At 35.7% G+C, this 27,543-nt stretch overlaps 1 protein-coding gene across 1 annotated transcript in view; it reads left to right on the top strand.

Annotated features, from left to right (window-relative positions):
• Window positions 1–27,543, top strand: part of VPS13C (vacuolar protein sorting 13 homolog C) — a 122,883-nt gene that overhangs the window by 75,852 nt on the left and 19,488 nt on the right. Inside the window, exons 51-76 of the mRNA XM_072399072.1 lie at window positions 3,438–3,530; window positions 3,635–4,000; window positions 4,728–4,817; window positions 4,954–5,109; window positions 6,767–7,031; window positions 7,181–7,341; window positions 7,656–7,777; window positions 8,534–8,831; window positions 9,436–9,825; window positions 10,479–10,583; window positions 10,903–11,067; window positions 11,280–11,408; window positions 11,876–12,009; window positions 12,101–12,227; window positions 12,988–13,223; window positions 14,775–14,916; window positions 14,995–15,129; window positions 15,689–15,770; window positions 17,455–17,524; window positions 20,272–20,383; window positions 21,022–21,135; window positions 21,253–21,392; window positions 21,508–21,589; window positions 21,852–21,965; window positions 22,252–22,327; window positions 23,222–23,385. Coding sequence (XP_072255173.1) covers window positions 3,438–3,530; window positions 3,635–4,000; window positions 4,728–4,817; window positions 4,954–5,109; window positions 6,767–7,031; window positions 7,181–7,341; window positions 7,656–7,777; window positions 8,534–8,831; window positions 9,436–9,825; window positions 10,479–10,583; window positions 10,903–11,067; window positions 11,280–11,408; window positions 11,876–12,009; window positions 12,101–12,227; window positions 12,988–13,223; window positions 14,775–14,916; window positions 14,995–15,129; window positions 15,689–15,770; window positions 17,455–17,524; window positions 20,272–20,383; window positions 21,022–21,135; window positions 21,253–21,392; window positions 21,508–21,589; window positions 21,852–21,965; window positions 22,252–22,327; window positions 23,222–23,385 — 4,068 coding nt within the window. The remainder of the gene's footprint in view (window positions 1–3,437; window positions 3,531–3,634; window positions 4,001–4,727; window positions 4,818–4,953; window positions 5,110–6,766; window positions 7,032–7,180; window positions 7,342–7,655; window positions 7,778–8,533; window positions 8,832–9,435; window positions 9,826–10,478; window positions 10,584–10,902; window positions 11,068–11,279; window positions 11,409–11,875; window positions 12,010–12,100; window positions 12,228–12,987; window positions 13,224–14,774; window positions 14,917–14,994; window positions 15,130–15,688; window positions 15,771–17,454; window positions 17,525–20,271; window positions 20,384–21,021; window positions 21,136–21,252; window positions 21,393–21,507; window positions 21,590–21,851; window positions 21,966–22,251; window positions 22,328–23,221; window positions 23,386–27,543) is intronic.

A 27,543-nucleotide genomic window follows, 5' to 3' on the forward strand; every position in this document is an offset into this window, starting at 1 on the left:
TTAAAACGTTCTTCCTAAAATGTAAACAGCTTTGAAGGTCTTGCTTGCAAGGTACGTTACAGGTTATCACCAATACGAGTGGGTGCTGAGAAGTTCCTGTCTGCACCCTTCCAGATGAAATAGAAAAATGAGTGTGGGCATATGACAACCTAATATCGTAGTATGTAACTGTACAAATATCAGGTCTTTGCGGTTCTTAAAACAGTTTTTTCTTTTAGTGAGAAGCTGTGATAGCAGAGGCACAAGCAAGTTTCACGTCGTCGGAGTTACGGGCTCTTTTTCTCCAGAAAAAGTCAGCAAAGGACATGCTGAGATGTCACAAACACTAGGGAAGAAGTGTCCTTCCTACAGCACTGTCAAAACCTGGAAATTTCGTTTCAACACAGGGCGTTTCACCCAACCCCCCCCCCTCCCCCCAAACCACAACTGGCCCGGCAACCTGCGATGCTGTCCATGAGCTGAATATTGAGGACTGGCGAATATCCGCAAAAAAAGATAGCCCAGATACTTGACATCTCACGGGAGCGTGTTGAGTTTATCACCACTATCTTAGACATTCGCAGGCTTTCAGTGAAGTGGGTGCCGAAATGTTTGAACAGTGATCAGAAGAAGGAACGAGCTGAAGCATCCAAAGGCGTTTTGGCCATTTTGAAGCTGCACAAGACTTTTTGGCTAGCTTAGTGACTGAGGATGAAACCTGGCTCAACATCTATGATCCTGAATCCAAGGAACAGTCAAAGAAGTGGCGCCACAGTGGGTCCCCGCGGCCGAAGACGTTCCAAACCCAGAAATCGGCCAAAAAAGTCATGTCGTCCATTTTCCGGGACAAAGACGGTATTCTGTTGGTGGACTACCTATCTCAGGGCTCTAGTATCACCGGACAGTATTATGCTAAGCTCCTGGATCAGCTAACAAAAGTTGTTTGGAAACACTATACCTAAATTATCTGGTATATTAGCATCAATTTTAATCTCTTGATTTCTTTGATTCTTAATACCATGTATGTTCTATATTATTCCTTTATTTATATAATTATACAGACCGTAAAGCTCGCTCACTAAACATATCCCTGAGGAAGCCTAATCGTGGCGAAACGCGTTGGACTTTATGCGACAATATACTTTTATTTTATTGAACTCGTATATGCAGTAGCATCTTTGTATAGCATGCAAAACCTATGTCCTGTGAAGTGTTAACAGGACAGAGGTCCATCACTATCATCATTTGTAATTACTTATTGATATTGTGCAAAAATACATAGAAAATTTTTCATACTAAACAGTGAGCCCCAAACCTCTTTCTTTTTCTCCATTTACACTTTTCCCATGTCAATTTATCTAGAGGAGGCTTTACAACTGAATAATTAAGAGTGAGTTGAAGAACACTTCATTTAAACATAGTTGAAACAAGACGTCTAGACACAAAAGCTATGATCAATAGAATAATTCCATTACCTTCCTATTTGGCCAAATCATCAAATGTAGATGCCCAATTCTAAACAGATCACTTGCCTTTGCATATATTTATAGGGACTTTTTATGCATCTCATATGTACAACACAATTTTAAATATATGCCAGCAAACTTTATTATCTATTCAAACCATATTCTTAAAAACCACAATGGTATATAATGGTACATACAATTACCAATAGCATAAATTCATTTTATAGCCACATGATCTGAATTCTCATGAAGTGTCTCCAAGCTTTATATTTGGACAACCAAGAGACCTATAAATGTACAATAATAAAAACTTTTAACAGACTATTTTACAAACCCATCTTCCACAAATCGCCAACATTCAATATTCATATATGGTTTACACTTAGAATTCCAAATATTTGTTTTTCCACATTTGAGCTTATCCTATGGCACAGGCTTCCTCTGCAACACCTACCCTGGATTTTGGGTACAATCCCACTGTTCCTTAGCTAAGCACCTCACAAGCAATGACCATAAGTGCCATAAGGTTTTTCTTGAATTGTCCCCATCTCCTCATCCTATGTTTGCTCTCCTTAAACTAAGTCGTTTTTGCTAACTTTTACATTTTATTAAAAACTCTTTATTGTTCACTGTAGAAGATTTTTTCTAGGACCCAGACCTGAGGTTCCTAGGCTCATGGTGTGTTTCATCAGCTTTTTCACTTTCTTGGAACTCTTTTGCCAGCTTCCTGATTTTAAATGCTTTCAAACACTCTTTAAATAAATAGGAAAAGGACTGAATGTTCATGGGCCAAACTCCTAACACATTCTCCATAAGTAATAAATACCAGGGAGTGGGCAAATAAGTTCCTCACCTGTTATGGTATAGGAACCCAATAACATTACACTGTGTTTGCCTCAGCCCCTGCTGTTTGTTGGAGATGTGGTAAAGCTCATGGTGACTTCCTTCCAATTTTTTTTTGTTTATTTTTGCCTTTTTAGCAAGCCACTGAATAGTTTACCTTTTTAACTGAAAATGACCAATTTACTGACCACCATATTTCTTTTATTGCATCATAGCAATACCAGTTAAGGCATATAAGAAACATGTACTAAAACATCCAGTGAATACCCTTCCCTTCCCTGCCCTATGACAGGGAATATATTAAACTAATAGGAAAGGCCTTACTAGCTCCATTAAGGAAACAACCTCAGCCTATTATTGTGGAGTTCGTATAGTGGATGGATAGTCTTTTCCTTTTTTTTCTTGTTTTTATTGTTCCACTTTTTTTTACTTCCTTTCTTGTCCCTTCATTTTCCCATGCAATTTTTTGCAATTTTTTCATCTTTCAGTATGTTTGCCAATATTTGCCACATTTTCTCTTTTTAAGAATTCTTTACATACCTTAAAAAAAACTAGCTCTCTGGACTTCTGTTTGAACAACTGATTTTAAGATCCTGAGTGTTCAGTGCCTTCAAAGGTTTTGATATATATTTCATTTGTTATTAACAATGTATATGGATGGTATTGCCATACTTGTCATGCTATGCAACTTTGATGCACTAAATAAAGAATGTAAAGAAAAACATTTTAACCTGTCAATTTTAAAAATATATGTATGTATGTTCTACAGTTTATAAATCATGATGGCATTATTAGATCTAAATATAGTATGTTGTTTTTGTATAACACATCTTTATGCTATATTTGCACTTGTTCTAAAATAACAAACACATAATGCTAAAAACCAAAGACAGTTAAATACAATATTTTGAGAATGTTTGAAGTTATGATTTAGACTAAAAATGCTAAGTTGTTGATCTAGAAAGTTAGTTGACATTATCATTCTTACCTGTTTCTGCCCAGCATAAAGGTGTATTCTTGTTACTTTATTGCTTCGGTACTTTTTATAATCAAGTTTGTTGTAGTGTCTAGAGTTAGCCTTTATTCCTATGTACTTTATCTTCAGCTAGTGAAATATCTTTAACACTTGAAAACTTTTTGATCACGTAGGTGGTACAGCCTTGTTCCCTACTTTTGGAAAGTACAACTGATGAAGCTGGTGGCCAGAATGCCAATCTCACTGTAGACGAAGTCATTATTAAGGTAAATAACCATGACCAGAATAAAATAACGGTAATTAAAAATACTTAATAGTAGTCTTTCCTACATATAAGTAACTAGTAACTATATTTTGCTTTTGCTTCTAGATCTCACCCATCATTCTTAATACTGTTTTGACCATCATGGCTGTATTAAAGCCAAAACCCACAGACATTGTAGACAAAGAAGAAGTAGCTGAACAGGATAACATTTGGGACGTAAAGGAAATGGAGAGGTGCAATAACTGGTTCTTAGGGGTGGAAACAGCTGATGAGGTTACTGAATGCTTTCAGGACACAGAATGCTCAAAGAAGCTAGAGGTGTTTGGTCTTATTGTTAAATCTGTGCAGGTGACACTTGAATGTGGTCAAGGTCACCGTACTGTGCCTTTGCTTTTGATGGAATCTACTTTCACTGGAACTGTTAAGAATTGGACATCATTTATGAATGTGACCGCTGACACCACCTTAGAGGTATTATGATAATTATCTATTCCTGTTATTAGGATTATTTTTCACTAATTTATTTCTTATACCAATGCTGTATTGTTTCTAACTTGTTACTAGGTTAAGTAAATGGTAAAAATACAGAGCATTTTTTATAAATCAGGAAATCTGACATTCCTTAAAATATTCCTTGGTAGGAATCTCCCAGGTCCCAGATGTGTTTCAATTGGAGTAATAGATTCCCACCAGGTAATGTTGAATTTCCTGACTTATGAAATGAAGCCCTTAATGTTTTGATCTGGTATCACCAAAAGGGATTGGGGCAGTAGGCAGTACACATGCATTTGTATTATATTATCTACTACACCACTACGACACCTTGTACATTACTGAATTTATGTCTCAGGTTTGTCTCAATTAAATGAAACCAACCTACTAATTAGGTACAGAGGTCAGAGTAGATAGGGCTAGATTGGTAGTAAAACCTCTTTTCTGCTTAGAGATTCAACTACTTGTTGCCAAAAATTGCATGCAATTCACACTTAAATATGACTTTAGGTTACTAGAATAAGCAGTTTAGGCACTCAGGAACTGAGACATTTAATAACCATGTAAAAAAAGATGAAGTTTCTTTGAGGTTTTGCTAACATCTTCAGTAGAGAAACAAGTTTATGAAGGCATATTGAAAAAAACATCTTTTCCATACAGTATTTTTAGTGTGTTCCAACTGTGTTGCTGCAATACACTTTTACAGGTTCACTACTATAATGAAATGTATGCTGTGTGGGAGCCTTTGATTGAACGAGTCGACAGTGGAAATCGACGTTGGAGTCTAAAACTTGAGGTTAGAAGCTACTGATTTCTATACATTTCTTTCAATGTTTTAGTTTAGTTTTTCATGGGTTTTGTTAATATTTGTAAAATTCAGGTATGACATTCAGAATATTACATTATGCAACTTGCATTTTTTTTTTATTAAGATAAAGAACAATCCTGTTCAGAAAAAAAATCTTCTTCCAGGAGATGATTTCATAGTGATTCCTGAACCCCAGTCTTCTATCAACATTGCTTCTAAGGATACCATGAACATCACTGTCTCCAAATATACTCTGGGAGTGTTCAGTAACTTGTCAAAGGTAAACGTGAAGACACTATTCATTTAAAATTTAAAGTGCCAGTTAAAAAACAGACACATTTAATTCCATATGAGTTCACACAAGTGCATAGTTTATAGATGGGTAATGTGAGTAAGTTACTAAAGTTTACCTGTTGTTTTGATGCTCTTGTGCTGGGGGTAGTGATGTAAATCCATTGTATTGCATTATCCGAACAGTGTGGGTTTCAGACTAGATTATTGGGATTATCAGCAAGAGGCAAAACCACATATCAATTATTCTACTAAGTCAGCTTTGTGTATATAGCCTTAAAATTTTTAAATATATTAAAAAAAGTTTTTTTTAATGTGTGAGTTTATCAAAAGTGCAGTAAAGCCCACATGTTTGTAACACATCTTTATATCTAAGCATTCTATTTAGATGGCATGTTTGAAGCTAACCACTTCATGGCTGTTGTACCATGGCAACTGGAAAACTGGTTGATTTGTCAGGAGATGTGCATGATGGTAAAAAGATGGCTTCATAGTTTCTTAGATATCCGTTTTAAGGTTGAAGTCGTCAAGTCACTTCACTACCTGTTTACAGAAAACTTGTACTATGGCTGGTTTAATTGTGAATCAACATGAGCAGGGTGGGTGGTTTCCCCATAGACCATGTTTTTTTCTAACCAGTCTGCTGCTTTGTATCAGTTAGACCAAGTGTGTCAGTGTATGTGCATCTGGAGAGACACTGCTGCAGCAAAACTAAATTATCCCAAACCTAGATAGGAGTTGGAACTGATGGTGTTGCCTTACTCGATTCTTCCTGTTCTCAATATTTGTACCTACTCAAAACAGTGCAGTGCTCAACCCAAAAAATTTTTTAAGCTGGGTGGCAAGAAATCGTAGGTGGGTGGGGACCCCTGTATTGTGACCCAACTTATCAGTAACCACCCAAAAATAGCCTGGTGCTTCCTTAAAAATGCTGATACGCCCAGCTAAAAGGGGCTGGGGAGAACACTGAAAGTAGTTTAGGAAGGATGCCGAATATTTAAAGATATCTGTGGAGAAAAAGTTATTTTGATGTTTGTAAACTTTGCTTTTGATTTGTGTGCCTAAACTTCAATCATTTACATTACGTTGGAGTAAAACGCCTGTTTCCTTAGGAAACTGAATGTTGAACCTATGCTAATGCTTGTATATTTAAACCTATCCCCCACAGTATGATTTACATGCTGTATGAAAAATATATTTTTTAATAGCAAGGACTTATTTATTTTACTCCTGTCCAATTCAGTGTAATAGTTAATGGTATAGATAATTATGAAATGTAAATCTTACCTATATGGGGTACAGAAAGTCTTTATTAAGTGTTAAACATTCAACTGCAATTGATTACATTACTTTTGCTGTTAGTATCTTTTGAGGTATATATTTTACCCTGTGTATAACAAAACGCTGAGTCAATCTTTATGTAATGCTAACTGGAACAACTTGGGTGTAGGCTGTTCTCTTAGCATAATGATTTTTTTTCCTTTTTGTTGGGTGGAGATAATATTATTATTAATTTATATTGATGATGGGATTTTTTTTTTTTTTTACTGTTTGCATTATGTGTTTTGCACAAATTTAAAACTGTGTTTAGGAATTTTGAATTTTTCTGCCCCCTTTATATATGAGGCCCTTTATTTTCTTCCTAGGCTTTCTCTGAGGGTACTGCTTCAACATTTGACTATTCTTTAAAGGACAAAGCCCCTTTGGTCATCATAAATGCCCTAGGTGTCCCTCTTATACTACAGCATGGTCCGCATCTACGTCAGTTTGGCTCGTCATCACACGATAATGTTCACAATGTAAATCGAGGAGAGTCACTGGAACTTGAATTTACTTCTATGGAGCCTTTACATCGTGGCAGATTGTCTGCTTTGAATCGCCAAGAAAGTGGCCTCTTTACGCTTGGCATTGGTAATCGCCGGAAACTGATTATAAAATATCATGACAAAGTGCATGCTTTTCTTCTTGTGTGCATGTACAAAAAAGATATCAAATCAGTAGAAGTAATGATGCATATATATAGATGGATGTTTACTGGTTGTCATTTACTTTTCTCCTAGTGCCTCAAGGATATACAGAGGTGACAAACATCCCAATCACAAAACCAGCTCGACGTCTTTATAATGTGCGCAGTCCTGGAGAATGGAATTATGTCTCCATTGTTGTGCAAATCGATGCCAGTGAGGGGAATAAAGTACTTTATGTTCGATCTCCTCTACAGGTAAATGACAGTTTTCCCATTTTGGCCTTAATTGTGTAGTGGATTTTATTTATTTACTTATTTTTCCTAGGTGACCAACATTTTGTATCCTATAAAATTTTAGTAGACTTTTTTATATATTTTTTTTTGTTTTAGTTTTGTAGTATCCTTTATCCATTAGATATTTGAAAAATAGTGGTATGACCTACATTTTTTGCATGATTACTTGGTTATTTATTTTCTTATTTTCCTATGCTGTCAGACAGTGGAACTTTGTTGTTTACTGACCTAAATTAAAGTTTAAAGATATTAAGCTAACAATTATTTAATTTCAGATCAAGAATCATTTCTCTGTGCCATTTACTGTGTATAAATTTGTAGAAAATGCCAAGATACTGGAGATGCTTGGCACATGTAAACCAGATGAGGAGTTCCATGTACCCCTTCATTCCTACAGGTATTTTTTTGTTACCTCTATCAGTAGCAGAAGTTTATAAAGAAAGTCTTAGCTAAAAGAAGAAAACAATATTTTGCACTACTTAGAATACTTCTGTGGTTTGTATGTCTTTTTTATTTTTGTTTATTTTATTTTTGTTTATTTTATTTATTTTTTTGGAGGGAGGGTTCTTTATATGCTAGATTTAACACCTAGAGGTTAAAAAATTGTTTCATTTATAATTTTTTTAAAATTTAGATTTGATAGAAAAAATTTATATTTTGATCTGTAAACCAAAATGAGAATTTGGTAGATCTGACTAGCCCTAAATGATAGCTGACGTTCTGTATGTACAGCTTTCCCTCTGATTTCTATTGTTCCATCCTGCTGCATCACTGAACTACTGACAGTTAGACTCCTTTGGGAAGGATGCAGCAGAACATCACCTCCAGAGAATGAATAGCCCTGATCAGTGCTCATTGTTCCTGCTGTCACAGGAAACAATCGTTAATACTCATTTCTTGTGACCTTGGTCTAGCATCTGTATGTAGCTAAAAAAAAAGGGAAACCTAAAATTCAGTGGATATTAAATCTGAGGGGGACTTGTTGTATTTATAAGAAATAAATCTGCAAGTTTACGATGTGTTAACTTGCAATAATAAAAAATGTATTCTATATAACTTTTTATATCTATATAACTTATTTTAAAGAACTTATCTTGTCCTTAATCAGCTTTGCAACTTTGTGTTTTTCTGTCCATTTTGGTAACAACATTAGATGTCGGCTCTTCTTGAAGCCAACGGGTGTTTTGGATGGGCAATTTAAAGAGTCCACTACCTCCATCATGTGGAAGGAAATGGTTCACAGGAGCAGTGAGATTCAATGCACCCTTCATTGTCCTGCAACAGAACAAAACTTCCTGCCCTTTATAGTAAATTGCACTGCCGTTCCTGATGAAATCAACTTCATCACCAGTAATGGTGAGAAGGACTGGGATCCAGCCTATATTCTTCATCTCTATCCATCACTGACCATCAGAAACCTTCTGCCTTATTCCATAAGATATCTTCTAGAGGTGAGTAGACAAAACTTAGCAGTGTGGATTGTTAAACCTTAATTTATTGATGCAGGTAATTTCATAAAAACATTCATATATTCCCCTAGGCAAGTTCTGTCTGCTCTCATTTTTCCTTCTATACCAGACACCAAATACTCTTCAAGCATTAAGACTCACTTTTATGCTTGAAGGAGATGATGTTTAGCTGGGTGAGCAACTTGTTTGAGAAATGACATGCCTTCCAAGCAGACTTTTTAAAGGAGAACTCCAGGAAGTATTTTCAATAATTATTGAATAAATAAGTTATTCAGTAATTACATATACCTCTGTGCTGTTCTTCCACAAATACATTTCTCTAAAAACCATGGTGAGAACACATTAATATTAGTACTTGACTTGATTTGTCTCTGTAAATAGAATGAGCAAGCCCATAGTTTAGCTGGGGCTCCTTTATACATTATTTTGTTAAGCGATTAAATAATTCATGTTACAAAAATGTCTTCTTTTTATGATGTGTATTTAAAACTTTTGAAATGAAGAATGGTTAATAGGATGATCTATGAATATTAAATTGTGTAGTAATTATATTCACATTTTGTGCCACTAATCTATTTATCTACAGGGAACTGCAGATGCCCAAATACTGCCAGAAGGAAGCTCCTGTGATGTCCTGCATTCACGTATTGATGGTGAAATTATGGAGCTTGCTTTGATCAAGTACCAGGGCAGGAATTGGAGTGGACATTTCAAAGTCTGTGAAAATCTTCCTGAATTCTTCTCTGTCAGTTTCACTGCAGACACGGCAGAAAAAATGACTGTGGACCTTTCTGTACATGTAAAACGTGTGGGAAACCGTATGGTGCTTTCCATATTTAGTCCCTACTGGATCATCAATAAGACTTCTCGTATCCTGCAATACAAGGCAGACGACATTCATGTCAAGCACCCATCAGACTACAGAGATGTCATTCTTTTCTCATTCAAGAAGAAAAATATATTTAGTAAGAACAAGGTACTAAAAGTTATGCAATAAGTAATTTGTACAGTAGTAACTACATCTTTAAATCATTATTTAATCTAATCAAACTTAATTTAATCAAAGTTATACACTCTGGAGAGGGTATTTGAAAATGTGTTTTAACAGTTACTTTACTATTTCTAATTTAAATTCTTTTTTGAAGAAATGTTTTATTTTTCATCATTGTGTCATCAGAGCAACCTGTGTGTCCATTCAAACCTCAGTGTTTTAGTGAAATAAATGAAGTATAGTTTGATTCTTTGCAGTTACTTTCCTTTTAAACAGAACCCTATTTTGCTATTACAACAGCAGACAGCTGACCCACTAGGTTCATTTATTAGTGCTCATTAGTGGTTAAAAGCTTTAGCCCCTTAATGATTGGGCTCTCTTAGCTGAGTATGCTTTACTGCAGTACATAGCCTGAATTGACATTCACTGACATTTCCTTGGTGAATTAATTTGTGATTAAAAAATAAGTTTAATCTAAAGTTGATTCAGTAGCTTTTTATTCTGCAAACTTCTCTTCTTGCAGACAGTGATATTCTTATGTGTTCTTTAAAAGAGGGTCTTGAAGCAGAGGGTAATGTTCTGTTTTTATAGACCCTTGTTTCTAATAACATTATTCTTGCCTTTTTGCGTCTAATCAGATCCAGCTGTGTATTTCTACAAGTTCCTGGTCATCTGGATTTTCTTTGGACACAGTTGGGAGTTATGGATGCGTTAAATGTCCTGCTGGTAAAATGGAGTATTTGGTGAGTTTTTAATATAAAGAGCAGGAATACTTTCCCTTGCTCCCTCCCTGCATTTTCCTTGAATTCTTAAACTTTGCTATTGATCTGATTTAAACAACAATATATGTAAAGGTAGCATGTCTACAATCCTGCATGTGCTAATAGCACTTAGTATTGTATCTTATATAAGGACAGAGTTGAATAAGTGTAAAGACATGTTTTTATGCTGCATGCTTGTGAGTAGTGACTGTATTTTTTTTTAGTAATTGGAATAATGTAATATAGTATAAATGATTGACCTTCTCTTGCCTTTACATGTTTTGTGTTTCCTATTGTTAAGGTTGGAGTGAACATTAAAATGAGCAGCTTTAACTTAACAAGGATTGTTACTTTGACACCATTCTACACTCTTGTAAACAATTGTACTAGAGAGCTTGAGGTGGGGGAAATCGAATCAGATGGATCTTTGCCTGACCTCAAATGGAATTACGTTGGTTCGTCCGAGGTACTGTGATTATTTTTTTATAAGAATATGTATTTTCAATTTGTATTATGTAGGTCAAACGTAAAACTTTATAATGCACATGGCAGGCATCTTTTACTATACATTTAGAATTTCTGAACTCCAGTTCAGACAATTGTTTTAATGTTTAGCAGAAACTCTTCTATTGAGAAATGATAAATAAAATACCCAAATCTGTTATTCTGTTTTTTCAGTGTATACCATTCTGGCCTGAAAATGTCTCTGGAAAGATGTGTGTCCGGGTTGTAGGCTGTGAGGGTGTATCTAAGCCTTTCTTTTTAAATAAACAGGACAATGGCACACTTCTCAGATTGGGTATGATGGTAAGTTCCAATTTCCTTTATTCAAAAAAAACTGAATTCAAGGATGAACAAAATTTTGTTTAAAGGCATTTATATTATTATTTGAATCCTGTCAATTGCACATTATTTTTCTCCAGAAATGTGGAATAATCCAGTGTGAAAAAGCTTACTCTAATTAGGACCAGTCACTACCTCTCTTTTTGTATAGGCTGATTGGTCTTGTATCCAGCCTTTCCTGTACCTTTCTGCAGGAAGCCTGTAGTGGGGAAAGCTGTTGGGTCGCTCCCACACCTCTGCTCACTTTTCAGACTATGTGCAGCACATTGCGGATTAACTTTTTACAAGATTATATCTGGGTTTGGTCTATTTATATCCTTTGTGGATTTTGTTGAATATTTTAAAGTGTACTTAAGGCATGTAGTCTCTGTGTAGTGCAGCCACTGTACTATTCACATTTACAATTACTTATTTACAATCCCTACTTACAGAATACGGGACTAATGGTTGATGTCAGCATTTCTGATCACTCAATAGTGATTAGGTTCTCTGATTACTATGAAGGTGCTGCACCTGCTTTTATCATGAACAATACAACTCGAGCTACGCTCACATATAGCCAAAGGTACGATTGTTTAATTTTAACAGAATTTGACATGCTTAATATTTTTGTTGCTGTTTTTTCAATATTTTTAAAGCTAATATTTATCTTGCAGTAATACAGAAGAACAGATGGACCTTCAACCAGGAAAAGCAAGGTTTTTTGCCTGGGAAGATCCAACAAGAACAAAAAAGCTTACATGGGCATACAGTCAGACCAGGGGAGAGCTAGACTTGTTAAAGGTTAGCAGGTTTATGTGAGTTTTATTAACATACAACTAGATGCAACCCAGTTTCTTTGAGGAGCTAAACATTTTATTGCCATTATTGTCTTTGAAAAAAATCTACAGTTAATATGATATATTTACAATGATACAAAAGTAGTCTATGTATTATTTGTTATTTAAATAAGTCCATCACAACAAAAATGTTAACACTTTACTTCCCTGCACTTTCCCTTTGCCTTGTTTGCCAGCTGGGGTCCTTGGAAATACCCTGTTAAAGATCACACCTCCATCCATTCCTATTCTTTTATGTGAATAGCATTCAAAATAAAGCAGCCCAGGATAAACATAATTGTTTTAACAGCAGCCAGATGAAGATGTTTAACCTCTATTAGGTTTTTATTATTTCCCTGATTTTGTAATGTTTTAAAACGTAATTTATTTATTTATTCAAAATGAATTAAGAAATTTTGGATTCTGAACTCCAGCCATTTGGTTTTAAATACAGAAATGAAATGGTAAATCCTTTGTTTTTATGTGTCCCTGTAGCTCAGAAATTTGATTGTTCCCATGTGCTTATTGAGATGGAAAATGAAGGGAAATACCACTAGTCGAGATTGAGATAATGGGTAAAGCTAAGAAATAAGATCATTCCATCCCAACTGTCAACAACTTAGATAAAAAGTCTTTACTAAAGATTCATTTTTTTTAGTAAACCATGTGAACTACCTAACATATACTTGATAATACCATTTTTAGCTACTATTTTTATTTTTCAGGATGAAAGTGGTCAGTTTGCTTTTAACCAGGATACACAGATACACTGGGTTTCTTTCCTTGATGGGCGCCAGAGGGTACTGGTTTTCACTGAAGATGTGGCATTAGTGACAAAAGCACGTCAAGCTGAGGAAATGGAGCAACCAGATCAAGAAATAACCATCTCCATCCACAGCTTGGGCCTTTCCCTTATCAATAATGAGAGCAAGCAAGAAATTTCCTACATAGGAATTACAAGGTACATTGGATGATACATCCACCAAACATAAATATTAGTAATATTTTTTTTAGAAAATGATTTAATAAAACAGCCTTTCATTGTGATGGACTCAATGGCTTTATTTACTACTTTTGGATTGGGCAGTACGGTGGCTCAGTGGTTAGCCATCTGACCTTTGCAGCTCTAGGTCCCAGGTTCGAATCTCGGCCAGGGGTACTATCTGCATGGAGTTAGCAGGTTCTCCCCGTGTTTGTGTGGGTTTCAGCCGGGTACCCTGGTTTCCTACCACATTCCAAAAACATCCAGTTAGGTTCATCGGCTTCCTCCAAACTTGACCTTAGATTGTATTAAACAGATATGACTGAGGTAGGGACATTTGATTGTGAGCCCCTTTGAGGGACAGCTAGTAACCTGACTATGGGCTTTCCACAGCGCTGCGTAAAATGTTGGGGCTATATAAATACTGTGTATTAATAATAATCATCTTATGATCTTTTCCTGAAATAGGAAAACACACCATTAAATCTGTTCCCCAGTAATGTATGAAAGATGTTTATGAGAAGTGTTTAAAAGTGTTTCAAACATACCCAAAACAGAACAATAACTGCAAGCAATCCCAAGGTAACCCTTCATAAAACCAGCATACCTCATTTTATAGCTAGTGTCCTGGAGGGTGGACTTCTTTTTGTTAGTGCTGCTGTGAAAAAATCTAATCCGTTTTTCTACCCTTTACTACTTTTGTTAGATCAGTAAGTGCTCTGTAACCTTTCCAGCATCAAGCATCTGTTTTCCAAATTTCAAGGGTGCCACCCGATCTTTTTTTCAAACACACTGTTTTGGTCTTTCAAGTGGCTCTATCTGCTGCAAGCACTCCCCGGCTTCTGTTATTTTCTTGAGCTTGTTTGCGGTTGTTAGCTTAGTTGCCGCCCCTCTGTTGGACTGCTTTTGGATGTCCAGAAGGTGGACTTCCTAAGAAAATGGGATTCTTGTATGTACTGTATAGGCTTATTCTTGGAGTTTGAGATAAATAAATTCAATCCTTTTTTTCATCATGCATTGATATTGGTTTGTTACAAAGTTTAGGTATTCTGGTAGTAGGATGGGGGTTATTCTGGGCTGGATTACAGTTTTGTTTGTCAGTGTCCATTCCTCAAGTAGGTGACAGTATAGCCGGAAAAGCAATACTTCTGCTTTATTCAAACCCTAAGAAAATACCTTTGCGGTGTGTACAAAAATCCAGCTACAATAAATACAGCTCAAGAAATTTGAGCAAGCCGTCTACCCTATTATATTTAAAAGCCACAAACATAACCAAGAGTGAAGAATATGATTATTTTTATGTGATAATATTCTATCAATACTGTTAGTCTGTTGGTTCTCTTTTTTTTTTTTATATAAAGGTAATAGCTATGTTTTATTCCCATAGGGATTTAGTGAAAAATAGTTATTTTCATTACTGTGAGCAATCATTCAGTAAAAAAAGTGCATTGTATCTATAAATTGTCTGCATGTCTATGCTCTTTTTTGAAAACATACATTTTTATTGCTTATTCATTCATTGTATTTTAGTTCAGGCATCATCTGGGAGTTTATCCCAAAACAGAAATGGAAGCCCTTTAGCCAGAAACAGATCCTACTACTTGAACAAGCCTATGAGAAATACCTTGCTGGAGAGCAAAGCAGATGGATTAAACTTGACAATAATTTTGAGGTATGTTAAAAGATCTAAAGCATAGTATTTATTAGCCATCCTTGTTTTTGTTAATTTTTACATATCGTGAGTTTTTAGGTGAGTTTCAACTCTATGGAAATACGCTTGCCTTTGCATTGCAAGATCAGGAGAAGTTTTCTATCCGGAATTCATATTGAATTCAAGCAGTCTCCACACCAAAGAAGTTTACGAGCCCAACTATATTGGCTGCAGGTACCATATTTACTTATCTTTCTAGACCAAAGAAATAAAAAAAAATGTTACAGAATGTCAGGAACCTTAAACTAAGATTGTTTGCTCAAAGTTGACTGTTAGTGGAGTCTGATAAATATTTATAGGTAAATTGAAAGAAGATATGAATTCACATCAGTGAAGTGTCTCTTATAAGTAGGAAATGTTGTCATACATTTTGTATATTTAAAGAAATTTATTGCAACATGCAAAAATGCACACATTTCACTCACTATGAGGTCTGTTTATAAAGCAGTGAATGTCAGATTCACTACTTTATAAATAAACCCCTATATGTGAAAACTTCTTACCTATTTTTCTTTCACGAACAACAAGAGCTAAACCTATAGTGCAGTAATCGAGAGCAATTAGAAATAATGTTTTAATAGCTTGACTAACTTAACTAACTAAAATAGATAAATATTCCTATCTGCACTCTGGTATAAAGACTTTAATTTACAGATGTACTTGTCTGGTAGGAAGTGGTAAATACGTTGCTATAATAACAGGAGTTCATAAAACTTTCTGTTTGTTTTGTTAGGTGGATAACCAGCTTCCTGGTTCCATGTTCCCTGTAGTCTTCTATCCAGTGGCACCTCCAAAATCCGTTGCTTTGGACTCTGGTAAAAACTTATTGGTTTTCATTTGTTTTATATTTTGTTGTTTCTGTTATTGTTTTGTCCAAGTGTGATACATTTTACATATCTGTAATAAATTAGAATTTAATGGTAAGTATTACAATACTGTTTTTTTTTTTCAGAATTTTAATCAATTAATGGTCCTGAGGTTCTGTAAAAGATATCAGCTTCTGAAAAACTGTGATTGAAGTAGAGCTTAGAGCAAAATGACATTCATGTAACAAGATAATGTTTTCATTAAATGAACAAAAATCATGGAGTGCTTTAATTTTTTGGTGAACTCTGTTAATGTTCAGCAAAGAACGTTGAGCTGTGAAAGCATAAGATAATCGGCATTGTTAGAACTGGAAAGAGATCCAAATAATTGACAGGGAAATTGTGAAGCATAAACACATCCGAACTTATTCTGTCAACACTGTTAAAGAGAGATACATTCCTTTTCTTGGTAAAAGGAAACTGATAAAGGTTATTTACATATGTTCAGAAGAATGAAGACAACCTGGAAAACAGGTTAATGGAACACAACTCTGGTTTTAACTGAAAATCATATCACAACTATATTCCTTCACAGTTTAATATATATATATATATATATATATATATAGTTGCCCAGATTGTCTCCGCATCTGGGGAAAAAAGCAACATTTTTAAACTTGAGTAAAGAAAAGTATTGTGGTGAAGATTCAAGTAAAAGATTGTAATAAACCAGACCACAGTGCAGGAGAATGTGGACCTTTGGTATGTCTATCAGATGTAATAAAAATACCAGCAACATTTTGTCCGGTGGGCAAGGATATGTGGGGAATCTTTAGACTCCAAACTTAGTTTAGGACCTAGGAGTAAATTGCACTTTGATGACATGCCCTAATTTTGTATTGAAAAAATCTAGACCTGCCCAATGAAAGTTCAATTATTCAAACATTTTATTATTTTACTGAGAAATTATGGTACTGTTTGTTAAATTCTAATTATCCAAGTTTTCCATATATTACCAGCCTGAGAAAGACAAGTTTTACGGCTCTTGTAGCTTGTTCTGGCTTAATCCCGGCCGGCAACCTGCGGCTCCGGAGCCCCAGATTGCTGGCCGCATTAGGCCGGATCGGCCAGGGGACGGGTAGGCCGTATCTGGCCTAAAGGCCGGGGTTTGCCGACCTCTGCTTTAGAAGAATTTAGCTGCTCTCCCCCCGGACAGAAGGAATTTATCCACTAGATGAGAAATAAATTTGTAGATGTAGAAATGAGAGAGAAAAGAGAAGGGTTTTTTTTTTTTTGTGGGCAAAAAAGTTAAGACATTTTCTAATTATGTATTCAAAAAAGAAACAGTCATCATACATAATTACATGGTTTGGAACCGTTACATCCAAAAACCCATTACATCATCATGGGTTTTTGGTTGTCGTTTCAGTACATAAAATGTCTAACACAAAATAGATATGTCTGTGTTGGTTTGCTTAGAGTTCTTAATACTGATGCGTTTTGCCTTTCTTGGCTTACTCAGGGGTATCCATTATGTAGAGATAGATGTCTATCTATCTAGATTTGATATATAGTATAGTGGTCATGAGCATAGTGTTAGATATAAAGGTATACATATAGGTAAAGCAATATATACAACGTTTTCCTTATAATATTGTTTGCTATTTTTAACTGAATATTTTTTGTCTTGTAGAACCCAAGCCTTTCATTGATGTTAGCATTATTACCAGGTTTAATGAATTCAGTAAAGTCATGCAGTTTAAGTAAGTCATTTATTCTGTTTAAGTTAAAAATGTATATTATATATATATAGCGTATCACATTGAATGGCTTAAAACAATGATCATGTCATAGATTGAATCTGTATTTTTTTATAATAGAGCACCCCAGGTTTGGTGCTCACAGAGAGTTGCTGGAAAATGCTGAAGCTACTTGTAACTTTTTGCCTGTTTCTAAACTTCAGGTGTGATTTTAAATAGCATTATATTCTGGATGTTCACATAATTATTAACATAGATTTTAATCACTGTTCGATATTAAAAAAAAATGTAAAATTCTTCTAATGCTACAATCTCCTTGCAATCTATTTTTGCCCATATGCCTATGGCATGTACTAGGTTACACAGGAGAAGGCTCATGAAAGTACCTAAAAATTGAATATTGCAATGACATCCGCATTTCATTAGCAGAGAGTGTTTAGGTTATTAATCTTTAAGCCCCATTGCTTCGCTAAAGTGATTTCTTAACATTCTGTCAACCTTTGAAAAAGTTAATGACAATTTAAACCCTATTTTAGTGGCCCCTGTTTTGCATTTTTTTAAAAAGGTATTTTTCTTTCTCGTCCAATAAGGGTCATAGGACTGGCAATTCCCAAGCCCTAATTTTGTGCTGCCACCTGCAGTAGAATTTCAACTGGCAAACAAAAAATGTAGACTAGAAAAGAGTATAACCCATCTAGCACCGCTGTTTTTTTTTTTTTTTTTTGGTTTTTACGCAGATGGTCATATTTTCTCATCTCTTCTGATTTAGGACTTCCCCTACTATTTAATTCAGGCAGCTTTATTTTTTTTTTCTTCAATCAATCTTTATCAAAATGAAGTTGTACTAGATCTTTTCACTTTCTTTCAACCTTAGTGAAGCAGTTATCATCTTTCTTAACCCTCAGACACTCAGCACTTTTAAGCACTTTCCAGATTGGTTCTATGGGGTATGTCTGTTGGCCTTTGTGGGTAGTGCTGTAGAGGTACCCAATTGTAAGCTATCTGAAAAACTTCTTCATCAGTCAGTAAGAGCTCCAGAGAGCAATGTGTCACTGACTGTCCAAATGCATGTTTTCGGATGGACCCTGGCCCTTAGAAAGAAGTTATTGCTGATTTTGGTCCATCACTCAAAATGTTCCTTCTTCCCTGTATTTTGAAAGATGTTTATGATGAATGCCAGCTTTATCAAGCTTTAGAATTGGGGAGTTTTAAGTACGCAATGTGCCATCAGTCAACCTGGTCCCCAAAAAAAGCATCCTGGAGCTTTGGGTCTTGTCTCTGCCTCAGTTCATCTACACCAGATGGAGTCCGATAACACCATGACTATGCTGTACATTGGCCATTAGGGCAGACAGGAAGCTTTGCGATGGTACGAGGTGGTATATCCTGTCTTTTGCAAAAAAAATCAAGTCTCCGCTCTATCTGTTGTGTACATGCCTTATGTAAACAATTAGCAAGCAGATGTTATCATTTTGCAGTTTCTAACCCTAGTAGAGTGTCCTCTGTATTCATAGTTGGTCCAGGACTTAATTTACAGATGGGGGCATATTTTACAGGTTTTGACACTTAAGTCATTGAAGTCTGCTTCCTTAACCCCCTAGCAGTATTCCCAAGTGTGATTTGGGGTGGATTTTCCATGCAAAAATCGGTATTCCCAAGTCACACTAATGGTATCTAAAAACATAGTAAAACCCCACTTACCTTGTTCCATCAGCGTCCCCTGTCGTCCTGCTGGTCCCCGCAGGTCATGGGGAAACGTCTTGCTCCTCTGATCTCCAGCCGCAAAGTGCAGAGACGATCACCGGGGTTTCCCGGTGACGTTGGTGCGGGCAGGAGGAGCGGCGGAATTTAATTCAATACAAAAAAGCTGTATTAAGTACAATACAAAGAAATCTTCAAATAATACATATATAAATATATTATATACGCTACTGTACAGTTATATTACATGTTTAACTTTTTTTGTTTATTTTGTTTAACAGATTTTAAGTTTATTAATAAATTTATTAACTATTGGACAAATTTTGGTGAGTTATGCCTTAGAAATATAGGCCTATAATGTGAAATAAATTTCCATGCAAAAAATTCTACAGCTTTTTGCATGGATAAAAAACAGAATTAGACCGCTAGGTGGTTAAAGGCCTGCTATGCTACTATTATGTGCACTTTGTGATCCTAGAGGCTTATTAGTGATCCATTAGCTCACTGTTTGGTCCCAAAAAGAAAACACCAAAGGCAGATCTATGTAAGTTCAATTCTTTTTCAAAGATTGTTGGCTTCCCATTCTATAACAAGATCATCCTTTAATGCAGTTTTATGTCCTCTGCTCTGGGGTTTGCACTTGACCTGTTAACAGTTGTTTGCCGTTTTGCCCACCCCTCAACTGGACTGCTTTTTGACTTCCCAAGGTTTAGGATTCGACTTCCTCTGCCACTCGCCGAACAAAAAAATTTCTTTGCAGGTTTTTAATTCTTTGACAGCCGTATAACCCAAAGGTTTAGGCCTTCCTGTGTTACTCACTGGCCTTAAGAGAAAGATAATGACAAGAATACTGTTAGACTTTTTGGGTTCAAAAAACTAAGTTTTCTACTTACACTTGTTAAATGGTTTATTCATCCTAAGTTTTTGAACTGAATGTTTTGCTTGCAACAAAATCTAGTGAGAATTTACATAAAATGCTCCATTATTTAATTGTTCCCAATAATTGTTTATATTTGCTTACCTATATAAAATATTTCTCTTCCCCGAAGGTATTTTATGGTTCTGATACAATGTATGGCTTTAAAAGTTGACCAGGGTTTCCTTGCTGCAATCATAGGGCTGTTCAATCCAGCCACTCCTCCTGATGAGGAAAAACAACGAGTAAGTTGCCGTTTTGTACTGTATTGCAAAAATATTTACATTTAACCTTCAAGTTACGAGGGGAACAAAGAGCCATGTAGCTTGTAGAGCATAAGTTGGGGCGTTACAAGATCAAGGAACATTGTAAGCAATAATAACTGGAGTAGTATTGCAGTCCATGTACGTTTGGTCTAGATGTTTGATTTTGATCCTTGCAGTAATTGGGATCTGGTGCAGAGATAAAATAGGAGTAATGATAAATCATTGTATTTAGCCTTAAAAGTCTCAGAACATTTAAATTGCATATTTTTTCCTGATCAGTGACAATGATAAAGATAACATCCCCGGAGCTTTCACCATAAAAAGTTAAGTTGGCTCTGGCAACTTGATTATTTCTGTTTCCAACAAAAACCCCATAAAACTGTATGTGAAAGCAAAATAAGACACATACTGTATGCAGCACATATCTGCTACACATCCACAATTCCCAATGTTTTTCCCAGGTAGGGGTTTTGACAATTTATCATGACCCTAAAAAGACATAGAAACGTTCCCTGATATTTTGTAACCTTTTTCAACTCAACTTTTATTTTCAACTTTGCTTGGATATTATCTAACATGTTAATTTTTCTTTTCCCGTGTTTTTTTTTTTTTTATAGACCAAGTTAATTCAGAAGGATTTGGATTCCCTAAACAGAGAGCTAATGGAATCTTCTATTAATGATATCTCTACTCTGAGCTTCTTTGAACATTTCCACATTTCTCCTGTGAAGGTACCAAAATTATATTTCTCACACTGCACGGTGAAACAAGAGCCTACTTGCTTTTAGTTGACTAGAATTTATATGCATCTGTCACTTCCTTTGATATCCTTTGCATTTTATTCCTAGTTACACCTCAGCCTCTCATTGGGAGCAGGAGGAGAAGACTCAAACAAGGAGGAACGTGAAATTGTTGCCATCAACTCTGTTAATCTTCTGCTAAAAAGCATTGGAGCCACTCTTACAGATGTGGACAATCTAATTTTCAAGTAAATTTTACATTTATCTTTCAAAGCAAAACTTCTATTAGGTTACTTCATCATATATTGTGTGTTCATTAGGCCCTAAAGAACATAGTACACAGTTCTATATTCTTTCCTACAGGTTGGCTTGTTTTGAAGTGAGGTACCAGTTCTACAAGCAGGACCAACTAAGACATCTTGTTATCAGGCATTACAGTGAGCAGGTAATCTGCAAAGTGTTGCAGTCTTTATTGTTTTCTTGTAAGTGCTTCATTTGGTCCGCTGTACATAGAGAACCATCCCTCTTCCATTCCAATGGCTCCATATTTTATTTTTGATAATTGAACTTGATGTAATACATTTTACACACAGCAAGTTGAACATTTTTTAGCTAGTTATACTTGATGCTTACATTGTATGCCTTTATATTCAAGCAAAAATGCATTAGATCTAATGTTTGTTTGTTTGGTTTTTGTTCCCTTGTAGTTCTTAAAACAGCTGTATGTCCTTGTCCTTGGTTTAGATGTCTTGGGAAACCCCTTTGGCTTAATTCGAGGGCTCTCAGAAGGGGTGGAGGCTTTTTTTTATGAGCCTTTTCAGGTATGTTTAATAAATATAGGTCTACTTCATAATCTATTGCTTGTGGTGGTTTGTCTATGTTCTTTATTTTGCATATTGGAGACTAAAGCAATAATAGTCGTTAAAAAGGATCTTTCACGATCCTTTCCAACGACTAGCACTGCATGCATGAACGAGTGCTGTACATACATGCAGAGGGGAGAGTGATAAAGTTGGAGCAGCACCCCGCTTAAAGATCTTCATTGATTCATGGTCAGCCTAATCTAAACTACACTACTAATTGCTCTGTACTTGCTATTGTTTATAGGGAGCAGTTCAGGGCCCAGAAGAGTTTGCAGAAGGGTTAGTCCTTGGTGTGAGGAGCCTTCTTGGGCACACCGTTGGTAAGACTGTTTCTTTACAAATGTGTTGGCATATGTTGTATGTACTGAACAATTCACAGCTTTTGAAGTAGGTGGTATTTTGTGCAAAAAGACCTGCATTAGGTATCAGAAAGGCCTATTTATTGCTGACTGTGGTTCTACTACCCCAGTAGTACTTCTTTAAATGTATCACCAAGGGTAAGATTCATTAGTGATTACTCAAGTAATGTTGTTTGCGAATCACTACATTTGATATTTTCCAATATGTAAACAAACTGTGGCTGTTTTAAAAATGACATCCAACAGTATCAGGGATTGACTTATCTTGTGGTAGCTAGAAGCCTCAGTCTCTTTACATGTTTTAAAGACATCTTTGGACTGTGTTATAGAAGTAATTTGAGTGGTTTCAACATTCTACTTGTAAGTAAATGTGCCTTCCCCATGGTCTTGTGTCCCGGAATTACTTCAGGTGTCCCACCTGAATGCTATAGACCACTGTTACTGCTGTCAGGATGTCAAGCAAGGAAAAATTATTGGACATCCATTTGCTGAGCACCTCAAGTGTCAGATCTGTAAAATCCCAAGCACTCTACTCTTGTCTGGGGTAGAAGCTGATGAAGCACAGTCTGTGCTAATATGATTTCAGCAAAGTTCATAGGTGACATGGGTCCAACAGGCGCTTAATGCACCTAATGTAAGAAGAACTTGTTACCTTGCACAATGTTTCCCTTGCTCCTAAATTTATTTTTTCATGCCTGAGATACAAGTTTTCTTAGTAAAAGTTGGGTTACAGAACCAAATACCATATAAAACTCTTTAGGATGGAGGGTTAGTATTAGAATTCAGTCTTTCATATGGTTAATAGATTACATTAGATTATCCAATTTGATGGCACTTCATCTTGTCTGCACACAGGGGGAGCAGCTGGAGTTGTGTCACGAATTACAGGATCTGTGGGGAAAGGTTTGGCAGCGATAACCATGGATAAAGAATATCAGCAGAAGCGGAGGGAAGAGATGGGAAGACAACCCAAAGACTTCGGAGATAGTCTAGCCAAGGGAAGTAAAGGACTGTTGCGGGTGAGTCTATTTTTTTTTTTTTAGCATTTATATTACCTAGATATTTAGAGTCCATGTCTTTCTTTATTATAGGGAATTTGTAAGCACTCTGTTATTTTTTTTTATCTACAAACTTTTATGTGGGGTGAAAAAGAAAAGCAAGGTGTAAACCTAAAAAATCTCTTTTTCAGTATACTGCCTCAGTATGTATGTATATATGTGTGTGTGTGTATATGTATATGTATATATATGTTTTTTTTTTTAATTCTAAATTATTGTAAATCTGTTTGTGTTCATCTTAATATACTATCACAGCACGTTACACAACAGGCTGGCAACATTTCTAGTAATTGATAGGCAGAGGTTTAGAACTACAGGAAGTGCCATTATGGGCAGTTTCTCTAGATTAAAGAATTGTGCACCAAATTAAAAAAAAAAAATAAAAAAAGAATCTCAATCTTGCAAGGAATTTCCATGTACTCTTCCTTCTCTTGTGTTTTTCCCTTTGGTGCTCCTGTTTTCCCCACACCTCCAAAACTTGATAAACAAATAGTGTTGTGCCTAATGCAATTTATATTGATTAAGCTGTTTAATACCAAGTAAATGCTGTCTGTTATGCATCTGATAAATTGAACAGTGTTTAGGGGGAGCCTATGCCATAGTGCTGCATAGGGTTTATAACAGGAATTTTTGTACACTATAATAAGTAATTTGCAACGAGGGATTATAGGTTAGTATTTAATTATATATTGGCTTAGCCTCCAAAAAAAGCACTTCTTGCTGTGCACAATAATCCAAACCTTATTCTAGTCAGGTGAATGTATTATTACAGAATGAAGATTGCATTATTATTCCTGTATTATGTTTCAGCCTCATGACTTGAACTGGATAACTTATGTGACCTATATCACATGATCTATCATTAGTGATATGTTGTTTATCCTGTGTATTGCATTAGTTTGTTTATAACACAGTCCTATTACAAGAACATGTAATTAATCTTTTATCTCATTAATAATATTTCTCACTGATTCAGATGAGAAAAACAACTCACATTTTCTATGTTAGTCTATTTGGTATTTGCTTGCTTTTCAAATGCATCTGTGTTCATTTATTCACAAGAACTTCACAAGAACTGCTGCAAAGGATCTGCATTTAGAAGTGTGAATTGCAAGCAAGCAGTTGTATATTTGCCTAGCTTGTGGGTAACTACTGACTGTGGGTGTCATTTTAATTTTTCTGATCTATTCTGATTATGTATAAATAGTAAAGCATCTCCTCTAAGGGCCTCTGGACCAACACATCTAATTAGTGCAGACCTTGGGTGCATTTTCTCAAACCCAATGTCCTTGCCTGAGCGTGGTAGACCAGTGCTAGTCAGTACTGAGTCTTGTTGCTGTTTTCACTTTTAAACAATGTTTGGGAAAACCAACATTTCTTAGGTCAACTAATCCCTTATTGAAAAAAATATATGTAATGTTTATTATCCTGTCCAACACTTTATGTTATAACTGTGACCTGACATGCAGATATTTTAAATTTGAAATACAAAATCTTATCTTATTTAATTTAGGTGAGTGGTAGGCTAGCTCTTCATAATATTCAGGGATATGTAATGTAGCCACCCTGTGCCACATGTCTAACTAAACTTTCATCACTGCACAGTCAGTGCAGGCATATAAACCACAAAACATCACTAAAAACTGCATGAATTAATGAAATCATTACTCATATTGAGACTCCCAAGAAAGCCAGCATTGTTCTTTCTTTGTGTGTGTGTACACATATGTCTCTCTTTTAAGTGAGTACTGGGAATTTTATTGTGAATAGAACAACTACAAACTTAGCTTGAAGATGATCATGAAAGTTCTGTGACAGCATATAGATATCAAGCTTGTTCATTATGAAGAGAAACCCTTATACATTTTAAAAGGAGGGTTTAGTGACCCTTTAGCAATGGGAAGACCTGGTATGTGAGCTGCTGGAAACTTTCCTGGTTCAGAACACCTGGTACCTGTTGGCAGAGTAGTTCCTAATAAAATTACTTCTAATTAATGTTACTATACAGTTTAATATTCATGCTATGCATGGCTGTTTATAAACTGCATATTTCCAATACATTTAATATGTACACAGTTTGTGGGCACTTTAGATTTACATAAACACAGAAATATGAAAAATTGCCTTGGAATGGTTTTCCTCATTGCACTGAACCTTAGAATATTCTTTAAATGTATTGTCTTCATCTCTATCCTCTCCAGTCCTGCATATCTCCCCTAAAAAAAATCAAATTTTATGCATATTTTAAGTAGATAATAGAGAAAGAAAACCTTATATTCATTCTTTATTTTTTAATTATGTAACAGTAGTGCCCTCTTAAGGATTTGATTATTAAGGCAGGGCTAACCACCAACATACAGAACTTTAATGTTTTTTCTACTACACAAACAAAGCCAATACCTAAATATACTGTATACTGTATGCTGTATGGATTTGATGCTACATCTGTTCTGTTTGTATTATATTCTTGCAGGAAGCTACCTTCATGCATAGCGACCTTAAAAAAAAATGTTAACAGGTCATGTAGGGAAGTGGGACATTCATGGGCTTAGTATCATTCATCTATCTCATATTGGTGTTATAATTTGTGGATCCTCTGTTGTTTCCAAATCTTTACAGGCTGTTCCCTCATCAAGTATCCTAATTGGAAGATGTGTAGTTCTTTATGACTTTCTCACATTTATCAAAAGTGCTCACCCTTTGTAAGTGTGATGTTAATGTTACTGGTGGCAGGAGCAGCTTTTAACCTAAAATTGGGCTGAATGTTAGTCCTGATGCCGTGATGTCACTTGCAGGGAAGGTGATTACCGAAATGACTTGAATTCTTACACTGGTATTGCTGGCCACAGCAGACTATACCTAAGACTGTGGAAAAACACAGGATAATCATTCTGAGGCTACTTACTTTTAAACATGTTTAGTGTTCTCCCCAGAAATTTTTTTCAGCCGGTTGGTGGGAAGCTGTAGCCAGCTGGTCAAAAATGGTGTGTGGCAAAACACGGCAATTTTAGTGCTCCCATTTGTTTATGCCATGGGTATCCAGTAACCTCTTATTGTTCCAGTGTTCTACCTATACTTTGTTCCAACTTTGTAATGCCTGCCCCGTTAGTAAATCCAATTTTTCCATTCTATGTATTTGCCACAACTGTCCTATGCCGTGTATTGTGACCCAACTTACTAGTGTTTTAAATTTTAAGAGTGTAATTCTTTGTAGTAGTGTAATAGTATAATGAATGTGGTATAACAAGTTAGGCTTAGCATAATATAGCATCATATTAGCAGCAAAAAACATTTACCGCTTCTGAGTGACTTCTGGCAACTGCTAGGCACCTAGGATTGGTAACAGGCAGTGCTGGGCTTTTTCAGAGCTAGCAGTTTTTTAAGCAGCAGTGGTTCCTGGCATGAGGAATGGACAAATGTAACCTTACTGCCGGTGTGAATTCAATATTTGGTTAAAGTGAAATTTTGTGAAAACATTTTTTTTTTCACTTGATCCTGTTTACAAAATTAGCCCAGCAGGCCCACCCTGGCTCAGCTTCCACCTTTACTCTAATGCTCACTTGTTTTTACATTATAAGAAAGCCTCTGAAGGTGCATGCACAGAAGGAGCAGTGCAGAGCCTCTTGGGGTATGTGACACAAATATCCCAGGAGGCTGCAGATTTGAAGTAAATTGAAGTAAAGACTGAAGGGGGGAGGTCCTCTCCAAAAAAGTGTAACAACAAAAAAAACACACATTTTTCCATTGTATAAAAGAGAAAGTCTCGCTTTAATATTGTGTTAAAAATGTGGTGATGCTTTATTAGCATCATGCATGTGATATCAGATTGGGACAAGACAGCCATTGACCCCCTCTCATCATCATCAAAATCTCTACCCAGAAAAATGTGCGGCCTGCTCTGGTACACAAATCTGTCTGCATCTTTATCTCAAACCCCAATTTCTCTAGAATTAGGAGGTGCAGGGAAACAAAAATAGGTGGAAGTGGGACACACTTGTGGCTATCACCTTTCATCACCATGGCATCATTACAACAATAAAAAAAAAAACTGTGCTTTAAAAGGCACTTCCTTGTTACACATGACTGTAACCTTCCAGTACCTCAACCCTATTAAATGTT

Source organism: Pyxicephalus adspersus, chromosome 2, assembly GCF_032062135.1.
Source record: "Pyxicephalus adspersus chromosome 2, UCB_Pads_2.0, whole genome shotgun sequence".
Taxonomy (NCBI): Eukaryota; Metazoa; Chordata; class Amphibia; order Anura; family Pyxicephalidae; genus Pyxicephalus; species Pyxicephalus adspersus.